Here is a 12,832-nt window from a genome sequence, read left to right on the forward strand (position 1 = left end):
ACTTTAGGTTTGATAACTTTGGAAAGAACAGTTTGAATTGAATGATGGTCAGAATCCAGGTGGCAAAAGTTTAAGGAGTAAGAGACAAAGTAATAGAAGGCAATATATGTAGACAGCTTTTCTTAGGAATTTGTTTTAGAAAAGGAGGGAAAATATAAAATATCTTGAGGGGATGATAGGATCTAGTTAAAGACTTTTAGAGATAGGATAAACTTGGACATATTTGAAATTGATCAAGAAAATGGTAAATATGGGGATGTGAAGATTAAAGAGAGCAAAGGAATGATTCTGAAAGTGCAGGTTACTGGAGAAAGTAGAAGAGAATATGATTTAAGGGTATATATAGAAGGGTTTGCCTAGGCTAGTTAGGACTATGTTATTATTAAAGATTGTGAAAGGAAGAAAGAGTGGGGAATGATGTCCGGAGATTTTGAAATGGTGTTAAGATTTGAAAACAACAAAAAATCCGGCATCTTGGGAAATATTTTGTCATCTTTTAGTTTAATATGATAGAACCACTCCCCTGGCAATGTCTCCTACCATAACAAACTTGTGATTGTTCCTTTTGCCTTTATAAAGGTCATACTCTCTTCATCTGACTCAGAGGCTAGGCTCTTAAGCTGAATCAGACAAGCTCCATGTATTAACTCTGAAGCCTGCTCTTAAAAGCAAAGCCTAAAAGGAAAGGGAATTACTCAAGGTTCTCAATTATTTTGCACCCAAGTTCAGCTTTAAGTTTGACATAAATCATTGCATTTATAGACACAAACTAACTAATCCAAAACTCTTCATTGGAGAGGGGGAAACCTTATTGCCCAAAGTAGTTCACCTGGAAAGAGATAATTATAGGACAGCAAGGAAAGAAAATCAAGTAATGTTTTATTAACATTAAACAACAGTGTCTCTCTCAAGAGGTGAGACCTTGCTTCATAAGAAGTTTCAAAGACCATTTATTAATTGCCTAAGGAATGTTAGGAAATAAAAGCATGTTTATGTTTTTGTTTAAAGTGAACTTTTAGATTATGCTGTTCAAAATGTGCTGTAAGAATTTAGACAAGGAAAAACTCATTGTTGGATCCAGTAATCAGGAGAGATAACATGTGGGTAGTGTGAGATTTAGATTGATAGAGATCAAGGAGTACAGCAGGAAGGAGCAACATGAGCAAAAGCATAGAAATCAGAACAGAAAATTATCAGATATTTAAAAAATAGAGTGGAAAAAAAGATTTTTCAACCCTGATAAATCGATGATCGTGTTGGGATTTTGTTTATTTTCAAAATTGGGGGAAAATTAAAATTTGGGAGAATGGGAAGAATGAAACAAGATTCCAAGTTGAAATTCACATAGTCTTAAAAATCAACTTCACAAGTTCAAAATGCTACTCTGTATATGTGACACTTTTTGAGGTTTTACATTGTGTTTTTACAAATAGGTGGAAGGCATGGCAAGAAGAAAGATGGGGGAAATTATGTCATATAATCACAGTAGAAATCTGTACAATCAAAGAGGATGGACTGGAGGTAGTAAGTGGCATTTGAACTTCACTCCCATCTGAACTAGTTACAAGAGGGAAAAAATTTGCAGACTTGAGGTATAGATACATTTCACTCATTAGGAAGACAGGAGGGAAAAGGAAGACCGGGGGGTGGGGGCGGCAGAGAAAGAAGAAATGTTGATTAAGGTAGTGATTATTGCCAAGCAAAACAACTCTAAGGATGTACAAAAATACTATGACAACTCTTTATGTCGTGGTAAAGAATTGGAGCCATTTGGGGAAGCTGAACAAGTTGTAGTATATGTGTGCTGAAATCCTGTGGTGAAGTAGATGGTTTCAGAGAAACAAGTTTATAGAAGACTGGAGTTGGGTTAAACAGTGATAACAATATCATAAAGACAAACAACTTAGCCTTAGAAAAGAATCAGTGCACCACTGATCAACCACAGACATAGAGGATTTGTGTAGAAATCTGCTACCCCACCTCCTATTTTATTGTATTTTTATTTATTCTGTTGGATATTTCCCAGTTCTTTTTTCTTTTTGGAATTCATTTTTTAATTTTTCATTTGAAATACTCTCCTTCCCATCAGCCCTTCCACCACCTATTGAGTAGGCAAACAATATGATATCCATTATACATGTGAAATCTTGCAAAGCATATTTGCATATTAACCATGTTGTACAGGTGGAAAAAACAGCAAGCAAAAAAAAGTGGGAAAAATATGTCCTCCAATCTACACTAAGAATTCATCAATTCTCTCTGAGCATTTTTCATCATGTGTCCTTTGGAATTGTTATGGATCGTTGTATTGATCAGAGTAATTAAGTCCTTTTACATTTGATCATTGTAACAATATTGGTTCTACTCTCTTTACTTTGCATCAATATGTCTTCCCTAATTTTTTTTGTAACCATCATCCTTGTCATTTCTTACAGCATAATAATATTCTATCATAATCATATACTTCAACTTGTTCAACCATTCCCCAAGTAATGGATATCCCTTCATTTTCCAATTCTTTGCCACTATAAAAAGAGCTGCTTTAGATATTTTTGTACATGTATGCAAGTCCTTTCTCACTCTCTTTTTTTTATCTCTTTGGGATATAGATCTAGCAGTGAGATATCGTTAGGTCATAAGGTATACACAGTTTTATAGCCTTTTAGGCATAGTTCTAAGTTGTTCTCTGAAATGATAGGACCATATGAGAGCTATTTTCAACTATTTGAAGAGCAATCTTAGGGAGGGTAGATCAGACTTAGTATATTTGGCCCTTGAGTGCAAAACAAGGAACAACTGATAGAAACAACACAAAAGCAAATTTAGGATTTAATCAGGATGAACTTTCTAGTAAATAGAGCGCTTGAAAGTAGAAAAGCCTGCCTTTAGAGGTTGTAGCTTTTCATGTTGGAGATCTACATTATTACAGGAAATCCTTTGGGTTTTGGATTAGGTTAGGTAACCAGTGATATCCTTTCTAAATCTCAGATAATGTGAATCTGACTTATTCATCCAGTTTGTTAGATTTTGCTTTCCTACTTAATAACATCTGCAGATTTGTTGAATATACCAGCTATGTCTTTATCCAAGCAATTGATAAAAATGGTAAGCAACAAGGGCAATCACATATCCATTAGGTGTATGTGGTTTCCATTGGAAACCTCCTGTCATTCAACCATTAACAGCTATCCTTTGTGACTGGTCCTTCAGCCAGTTTTGAGTTCATCTAATTTTATCATCATCTAGCTTAAATCTTTCCCTCTTATATGTAAATCTTTATCAAAATCTTTGGTAAAATCTAAGTAAATTATATCTACAACATTCTTTCATCTACCACTTTACAAACAGAAATCAGATTAGTCTTACATGACTTATTCTTGACAAAGTTGTGATTCTTTGTAATCACATCTGACCCTGAGCAAGTCATTTGCCTCAGTTTCTTTATCTGTAAAATTGAGATAATAGTAATAATCATACCTATCTCATAAGGTTTTATGAGGAATAAATGAGTTACTATATGTCCAACACTTTGCAAACCTTAAAGCACTATGTAAATGCTATTCTTCAGTGTATCTGAGTCTTCATGACCTCATTTGGGGTTTTCTTGGCATTTACTAAATACCTACTATGATACTAGGCACTAGGGATACAAAAAAGGAAAAATAATCTCTGCCTTTCAGAAGCTCACAGTAGATGGCACATAAAAAGAAGCTGAAAAGTGGTGAGAGTTGGGGAGGGAATAGACGAGAGGGGAGGTTACCCAGCTAGGAACTTGATGAAATCCTGCAGCCAAAATGGTAAATGATTTGAAGAAACAAGAGTTTCAAAGTTGATTTCATTTTGCAGAATGAGTTTCTGAAAATCCTGAAGTCTAGAAAAGCAGCTGGATAGAAAATGATAAAGTAAATTTTCTAGGTGTTTCCTTAAATGGTGTATGATCTGGGAGGATCTCTTCAATTTCTCTCCTCCAGTCTCTAGGCAGAGAGAAGGGGCCCCAAGTTCAGGGACTACTGAGGAGATAAGTTTTTTAATTTCATCTTTCAGAAGGAAGAGTTTCTGGAGATCATAAAGTCCAGGAAAGTAGCTGGATAGGAAACGATGAGGTACATTTTCTCACTGAACCTTAGTCTACTGATCTTCAAATTAAAGAGCTTAAACTCAGTAGCCTTTAAGAAGTTTTCCTGTTCTAAAGTTCCATGATTTCATGGCCAGGCCTTAATGGGAAAAACTCCAGGTTTCCTCTCTCTGTGCAGCTTTGAGCTTAAATTTTTTGGGCCTTAATTTTCTTATCTCTAAGTGGGAAATAAGATACCAACTTGTTTCAAACAAATAAGGTTTATTATTTAATATGTTAATTAAAGGAGACATTTTGAGTTAGAAAGTTAAGCAGCAGGAAGCAATGTGATTAGCCTTGTGTAATTATTGGGTTGCCTTTAGGCCATTTCTAAGCTAAAATGAAATTAGAAATGAACTCATAGGAATCCTAATTGAGTCGTGCTCTTCCTTATTCCTTTTCATAGTGTAATGGAAAGAGTAATGGATTTGTAGTCAGAAGATCTGTGTTAGAATTTTAGAACTCCTACTTTCTGAGCTTGGGCAAGTTACTATTTCTCTGTGGGTCTCTGTTTTCCTTATCTATAAATTGAGGGGGTTGGATTAGGTGATCTAAGGTCCAATCCTGCTGTGACTCTGTAATTCCCTTTTCCCTTTCTCATTGTTCTCATAGTAAAGAAGAGCTATAGGAGCAACAATTGCAAGAGCCTAATCCACATTAGGAAATGAGAGACTAGTATAGACCTGAAACCAAGAGTGTTCTAAGCTCTTAGAGAAATAGGAGAGAATACCAACTAAAATACCTCTTAGGAACCCCAAAATATTGTTCTAAGAATTTCAATTTCTAAGAAGGTTGATTAAAGTGCTCTAGTTAAGGAGCAAAACCCTTCCGATTAGTTTGGAGGAACTAATTATAGCTATACTCTGAGGTATTGATTTATATTCTATATTAACTAAAAAGATTGTTTTCCCAAAAGAGAAAACTACCTCTCTCTCTGACTTTTGCCTCTTTTCTTTCCTCTTCTTAGCCCAAAGAGCCGGCTAATACAGTTAAAGAAAGAAAAACTGGAGTATACTCCTGGAGAACATGAATATGGATTATTCCCAGCCCCTATTCATGTTGGTGAGTACTTGGTGTGCACATTTTTGCTGAAAAAACAAGTGGTATTTCTTGAATTTAGGCAAAACTTCTTGCTTTTGTATTTCTCTTGTCTTTATATGGAATCAAACTCTTTCTCTGCTGATAGATTACATTTACTCCCAGCAGTACTTTATAAAAATTTTTTTTTGCAGTTGAACAGTTTTAGATGTCAGGTACCTTATACTTTGGAAATTTTAAAACATTTTTTAATAAGAATTAAAAATCCATGAGAAAGTTCCCATAGCTATTGAAACACCAGTTTTTTCATGAAAGAAAACTCAGACACATCTGCTTAGCAAATTTATTTAGTTTTTCCCAGTTCAAAAGGAGTAAAGTAAATTAGATCAAGCAAATGTTTCTTCCAGAATTTCATGTGGTTGCGGTTGATGCTTTTTTTCATTTGTGCTTAATTTATATCTGTTAAATTATCAAACAAAATACATGCATAAATAAAAGATAAATTATGAAAGGTTCTAAGAAGAGATTGAGATAAATGCTTTGGGAACTCAAGAGAAGGAAAAAATCACATTCAGTTTAGGAAATCAGGGAAAGCTTCATGGAAAACAGCACCAAAGTTGAGATTGATACTTTAATAGATAGAAATATTGGGAAGAGAAACCATTCCAAGCAGATGGGATGTTGTGTGCAAATGTGGGGAGATGAGAGAAAGCAGAATGAGAACAGGGGATGATGAGTTGGGTTGAAATGAAATACAGAGTATATGAAAGGAAGAAACATACTCTCAAAAACAGTTCTTGGTTTACCCTAGCCTCTGCTCTTTTATACCATTTTGAAGAAGAGGTATTCCTTCTCCTCAGAGTCAGCTTATGCCCTTGATTCTATCACTTTTCATTTCCCATCTCTCCCAGGATATTGCTTCATTATTCTCTCACCTTCTTTCTCTCCATATCATGTTGATTCCTTCCATGATACTGGGAGGCAAATCCCTTAATAGTTTGTGGTCCTGGTTAAATCAGTTAGTCTTTCTGATCCTGTTTCTTCATCTATAAGATTATGGGTTTGGACATTTAGTGGACCTGTAAGGCATCTTTCAGCTCTACATCTATGAATCTATTAATTCTGTACCTATAAACATGCCCAAATCTCCCTATCCTAAAAAACCTTGACTAGACTTTCTAATCCTTCAAGCTATCATCTTGTTTGTCTTTAATGGCAAACTTCTTTACCACCCATTTGTTTCTTAAGCCCCAATAGCTTAAGATACTTCAGATACTTAAGATGGCTTCATATACCATCACTGAAACTACTCTTCAAGGTTACTAATGATGTATTAACTTTGAAATTTGTGGGACTTTTTTTCTTGTCTTCATCTTCCTTGACCTCTGCATAGCTTTCAGTGTATTATTCACCCCTTTCCTGGATGCTTTCTCTTCCCTTGACATCTGTTACACTGCTCTCTAGTGGTTATCCCTCCTACATGTCAGATCATCATCTCTCTTCCTCCTCAGTTTCCTTCATGACTTTATACCAGACCTTCTTCTCTCTTCTACATATTTTCCTTCTTCATCTTCTATATTTTCAGTTTTCATCTCTACCCTGATGACTGCCAAATCTATAGATCCAGCTCTAAATCTCTTGAAATCCAGTCCCAGTATTATTACTTGCCTACTGGCTACCTCAATGATAACTCAAAATTAGCATAACCAGGACAAAGATTTTCTTCCCCACTTAACTTTTCCATCTTATAAACATCCTTATTTCTTTATGTCCTTTATTTCTTTATTTCCTCTTCACCAATCTCAACATGAGATCACCCAAAATAAGATTAAAGCATGGGTCTGACAATACTACTTCCCTGCTCAGGAACCCTAACTGATTGACTCTTGTCTCCAGACAAAATACAAATCCTTTAGCTTGGTACTTGTTGAGACCTGACTGATTAGTATATCAGATAAGTGAATTGGGGGTCTAATTGAGTGGAAATAACATTTCACCAGGAATCAGAAAGCATAAATTTCAGTCACTTACTAAGACACCTTGGCCAAGTCACTTAACTTTTCTGAGCCTCATCTCTGTGTTGAAAAGTAATACTTATATCTTATGATCTGATGCTTCACAAAATTGACATGACAGAAGTTATTTTTAAAGCTCCATATAAATATGAACTCTTAAGAACTTACTAATTATTATAGAGGTATATTTAAACCCTGAACTATTAAGCCAAATTGAATTGTCTCTCAGAAATCCCATTATCTTTCCTGAAAAGCTGCCTGTCTAAAGCTTTTAGGAAAAAGAAAAGAAAAAATTCATAAAATATTAAGTATTTTTTTTGTATGCAAATCACAGACATCAAGAGACTTAAAATGGGAATGATTACAAAACAATGGCCATAAAAACATTTATCCAAAGATGTATAAATGTATATAGGCTAAGTACCAAACTGAAGTGTTACTTATCTTTATTTGTTTCTTTTTTTTTTTTTAGCCTGTCTTTTCTTTAGAATTCATATTTATCATTTCCTAAAGTTCTGATTTTTGAGTAGAGAAGATTTAGCCTAGGTATTGAAATTCATTCTGCTTCTTAAGAGAATCAAGTTTGATTTTTATTACTAATTTTTTAAGCAAATACTAATCCAGGTACCCCTTCAGTTTTCAACACAAAACTTTGTATATTTCTAATCAAATATTATTTCTTTAAAATTTCCAATACTTCAGGAATTTCTGAAGCCTTCTAATTTCTACCTGTATAAAATATTAGAGAAAAGTTTTTTTCCCCTTTCCAGATTTATTCTACTTTTACAAGATAATTTAAAGAAGGTTGGCATTGAAATTTAATTGGGGTTAGAGGAGCATTTAGGTGGCTCAGTGGATAGAGAGCAAGACCCAGAAAGTGGAAGTTCTAGGTTCAAATTTGGCCTTAACCTGGGCAAGTCATTTAACCCCAGTTGCCTATTCCTTTACCATTCCTCTGCCTTGAAACCATATTTAGTATTGATTCTAAGGCCAAAGGTTAGGGTTAAAAAAATTTCAATTGAAACGGTAGCGTCAGCAAAGTTGCAGTATATAAAATAAACCCACCATTTCTATATATTACCAATCATACTCAACAAGAATAGATAATATTCATTTAAAATCACTACAAATTGTCTAAAGTACTTATTTAGAAAGCTATACCAGGGAAGCTGAGGCCAATCAGATCCCAGCAGAATCAAGTCAGGCAAAGCCTTCTCCATGTTGTAGATGGGATGAAAGGCGCACATCAAGGAAATAAATGCTGCCTCTGGAACAAAAGGTCAAGAATCCCTGTGGAAATGATGAAAAATAGTGAGAAGCAAGAGGAACTAGCAGTACTAGATGTTAAAGCATAGTACAAAGCAGTAATCATCAAAACAGTTTGGTACTGGTTAAAAAAAAAATAAGAGGTCAGTAAATGAAAAAGATCATACAGTGTACAGAAGAAAACAAGCCTGGTAGCGCCTGGGGTTTGATAAACCCAAAGACCACATCTCCCATAATAGGTACTTGAATTAGATATAAAAGATCAAATCATAAAAATATTAGAACAATAAGGAAGAAATTTCCTTTTGGATATGTGGGTAGAGATAGAGTACCTGACCAGAAGATATAGAGAACCACAGAAGATAAAGTGGATAATTTTGATTGCATACAACTTAAAATGTACACATTAACTCTAGTCCAACTATCAATAATATGGAATTAGGCCTTGATCAATGATACATGTAAAACCCAGTGGAATTGTGTGTCAGCTAAGGGGGGTTAGGGGGCTTGGGAGAGAGGGAAAGAACATGAAATATGTAACTAGGAGAAAATATTCAAAATAAAAATTTTTTTAAATTAAAAATTAAAAAAAAATGTTTTGTACAAATAAAACTAATGTAGCCAAAATTAGAAGGGAAACATTTAAATGGGATTGAAGGTGGAGGATCTTTGCAGAGTTTCTCAGAAAGGTCTCATTTCCTGGATACATAAGGAAATTATTCCAGTTTATAGAGCCATTTCCCAGTAGGTAAAATGGTCAAAGATATGAACACTATGAATGGCAAAGATAAATATAGGCAGTTTTCAAAAGAAGAAATCCAAGTTTTCAACAATCATGAAAAAAATGCCAAATCTCTTAACTATGCCCAATTATTGACCCAATTGTAGTCATTCAACAGTTAACAGAAGATTTACTTATTCACCATAAAGAAGGACATTTAACAAAGCTAGGCTTTCCAAATGTCTTGAGTGATTCATCTAAAGCAGTGATTCCCAAAGGGGGTGCTACTGCCCCCTGGTGGGTGCTGTAGCGATCCAGGGGGAACAGTGATGGCCACAGGTGCATTTATCTTTCCTATTAATTGCTATTAAAAATTTTTAAAGGGGGCAGCTGGGTAGCTCAGTGGAGTGAGAGTCAGGCCTAGAGACAGGAGGTCCTAGGTTCAAACCCGGCCTCAGCCACTTCCCAGCTGTGTGACCCTGGGCAAGTCACTTAACCCCCATTGCCCACCCTTACCACTCTTCCACCTATGAAACAATACACCGAAGTACAAGGGTTTAAAAAAAATTTTTTTTAATTAATTTCCAGGGAGCTAAGTAATATTTTTTCTGGAAAGGGGGCGATAGGCCAAAAAAGTATGGGAACCACTGGTCTAAAGGAAGCTGCCAACAATCTACCAACTTGTTCTGATTACTTTGTTCTCAAGTGATGAGTTGGTAATAGCAATAGTCTGAGCTCTTAGTCCCTTTACCACACCACCTCTGTAATAGTGTCTCAATATCTTTAAAGGGAAAACTATATTTAAATGCATGATGGGGGGGGGGGAATAAATAAAACGCATGAGGAAAAGATTAAGATAATGCTTCTACAATTCCAAAGAAAACATACATAGGCCTGTAACAGAGATTCAAAGGAAAAGAACCCAAAGAATTCAAAGGAAAAGAATGTACCAAAAAAAAATTTTTCCCCTAGTGGCAAAGAACTAGGAAGTAAAGGGTACTCATCAATTAGAAAATAGTTGACCAAATTATAGAATATGAATGTAGCAGAATATTACTGTGCCCTAAGAAATGACCTAAGAGATAGTTTCAGATAGATCTGGGAAAAAAACTTGCATGAAGTAAAACAGAACAAGAACAGTTTACATAATGGGAATGACATTATAAAGGCAAATATTTAGATTTAGACTTTAGAATTCTTATCAATGATTGGTTAATGATGAAGCATTCTAACCATCTCTGGACAAAGTGGTGAAAAGATGCAAAATGAGACTTATATTTTCAGATGTGGCCAGTGTGACTGTTTTTTTTTTCTTTTTGTTTTTGCTATGAGGTGGGTTTGGAGGTGGAAGAGAATAAATGTTCATTGAAAAAGAATAAAATTAAGTTTTAAAAAAGAAAGTGTATAGTGCTTTAATAATTCCAAATTTCTTCCCTAAATGAAGACTTATTCTTTTTAAACATTGGTGTTCCAATAAAGCTGTATGATTGCAAGTCATAGACTACCAAAGTTTCTGAAATATTAACATTACAGATCATTCAAAAGAGTCATAGGCATTTGGTTAACACAAGTAGACTGTAGGCTATTGGCAAAAAAGAATATTCATGAAAAACAATATAAAAGATCTTTTCAGAGAGAGATAATATGACCAGTAGAGGCCAACTGATTATGTAGGTAGAGCAAGGGATAGATGACAGTATCACCCAAACCTCTAACCCCCCACTCCCACCCCCCAATCCCAATTACATTTCCATCAGCATGATGTGAAGAAATCTAAAGGAAGCCCTTTCATCACCACCCCCAACCCATTTAGCACATTGTGTAGGATTTCTTGAAGGACATAGTCTAAAGTTATAATACATAATAAGAAGACATAGATGGGTTCAATTCTGGAAGAATTGTCCACATTGATGAAATCATTGATCCATTGAAGTAATTCTCCAAATTGTGGAAATTATTATCCTTTTGTTCTCAGTACTATTTAAAACACATCTAAAGTGTTGTTACATGTTAAGGAATACACTAGTATACTGAACCATGCCCAAAAGATGGTAAAATGGAAGCCTTGCCAGAAGATGAATTTTTTTTAATTGTGGGTTTTTTTCTATCTGAAAGAGGAGTTAAAAAGAAACTAAATGATAGCTATCTTCAAATATTTAAAAGGCTATTCTTTAAAAATAATATTATGACTGAATTTATTGTCCATATATTGAGAGTATCCTTTAAAAATGAAAAGAAAATAGGCAGGATTTTTTTTATTTGCAGATATTTTGTGGACAACTAAATCTTCACAATCAAAGAGGTGAGAAAAGTTTAAGAAGTAAAAGATTCATCTTCATATTTGTTACTTATTTTCTAAAATAGCATTTATGGGTAGCTAGATGGCTCAATGGGTAGAGTGCCAGGCCTGGAATCTGGCCTGAGACATAGCCATGCAACTCTGGGCAAGTTACTTAACCCCCATTGCCTAGCCCTTATCACTCTTATGTCTTAGAACCAATACATAGTATTGATTCTAAGATAGAAGGAAAGATTTTAAAAGGGAATTGGGGGACTTGATTCAGTTAAAGACATGGCCTGCCATTCATTAAACATTTGCTATATGCCAGGAACTGTGCTTAGTGCTGGGGACACAAAAATAAGCAGAAAGAAAGATAATCTCTACCCTCAAAGAGACTACTCTTTAGTGGGAGGTAAATAACATATGAAAAAAAAGGGAGGGAAGGGGTGTGCAAGGAGAATGTACCCATGCAGGACCATGGTGCCAAAGTCAGGAAGGTCAAAAACAAAGCCAGAAGAACTTGCCAGCCAGAGAAGCAGTCAACATATTAGAAGGCTGTTCCACAATAAGAAGGTGTAGAAGACTGATGGATATTTCTAAATGAGACTCCAGTTACATCCAGAAGGTCAGAAGTAGGTGCTGGGAAGGGAATGAAAATTGAATCTGAAAGCCTTTCCAATAAAATGTCTCCTCTGTATAAATTAAGATTATGTAAGATTATTTGATTGGTAAAACTACCAAAATAGATTTATCTCATGAAATCTGTGATTATCAGTTAACAAGGCTTAAAACAGAAAGACACACATATTCAAAGTGTCTGCCAATATTATTGTAGTTGTCCTTCAGAATCTCAGAATTCAGATTTGAAAAGTAACCATCTAATCCAACCCATACCTGAAAGGTGTATCTCAACTATAATATATAGCTAGGTTGTGATTTGATGCAAATTTTAATGAGACATAATTAGATTCAGTACATATTATTAAAATGATACCATGTTATTGTTTAATGTAAGAAAAGATTCAGTTAATGTAGTACTTGAAAACAGTTGTGATATCATTCTTCTGCACTTGCCTCTTGTGTATGGATATGATGTGTTGCAGTATACTGTATTAGCAGTAGTTATGTTAATTTTTTTTAAAAATGGAAAAATTTTTTTCAGATGGAAATACCACCAACACAAAAAAAGAGTCTTGTTATTACATCAAACAAAAATTAGATGTGATTAAATGGCATGAATGTTCTCATAACTCTAAAATAGGATGAAATGTTGGAATGCCTAAATCTATGGCATATGTTGGCATGCTTTAACATATTTTATAAACTATAAACTATAACATATTTTATAAAACTTGCAGTTAAAATAAAAGAAAAATGCAAAGTTGCATCAACTTTTT

At 34.6% G+C, this 12,832-nt stretch overlaps 1 protein-coding gene across 2 annotated transcripts in view; it reads left to right on the forward strand.

Annotated features, from left to right (window-relative positions):
• Positions 1-12,832, forward strand: part of ASH1L (ASH1 like histone lysine methyltransferase) — a 188,957-nt gene that overhangs the window by 98,227 nt on the left and 77,898 nt on the right. For both annotated transcript variants that reach the window (XM_044676977.1, XM_044676978.1), the window contains exon 6: positions 5,082-5,176. In XM_044676977.1, coding sequence (XP_044532912.1) covers positions 5,082-5,176 — 95 coding nt within the window. The remainder of the gene's footprint in view (positions 1-5,081; positions 5,177-12,832) is intronic.

Source organism: Gracilinanus agilis, chromosome 4, assembly GCF_016433145.1.
Source record: "Gracilinanus agilis isolate LMUSP501 chromosome 4, AgileGrace, whole genome shotgun sequence".
NCBI lineage: Eukaryota > Metazoa > Chordata > Mammalia > Didelphimorphia > Didelphidae > Gracilinanus > Gracilinanus agilis.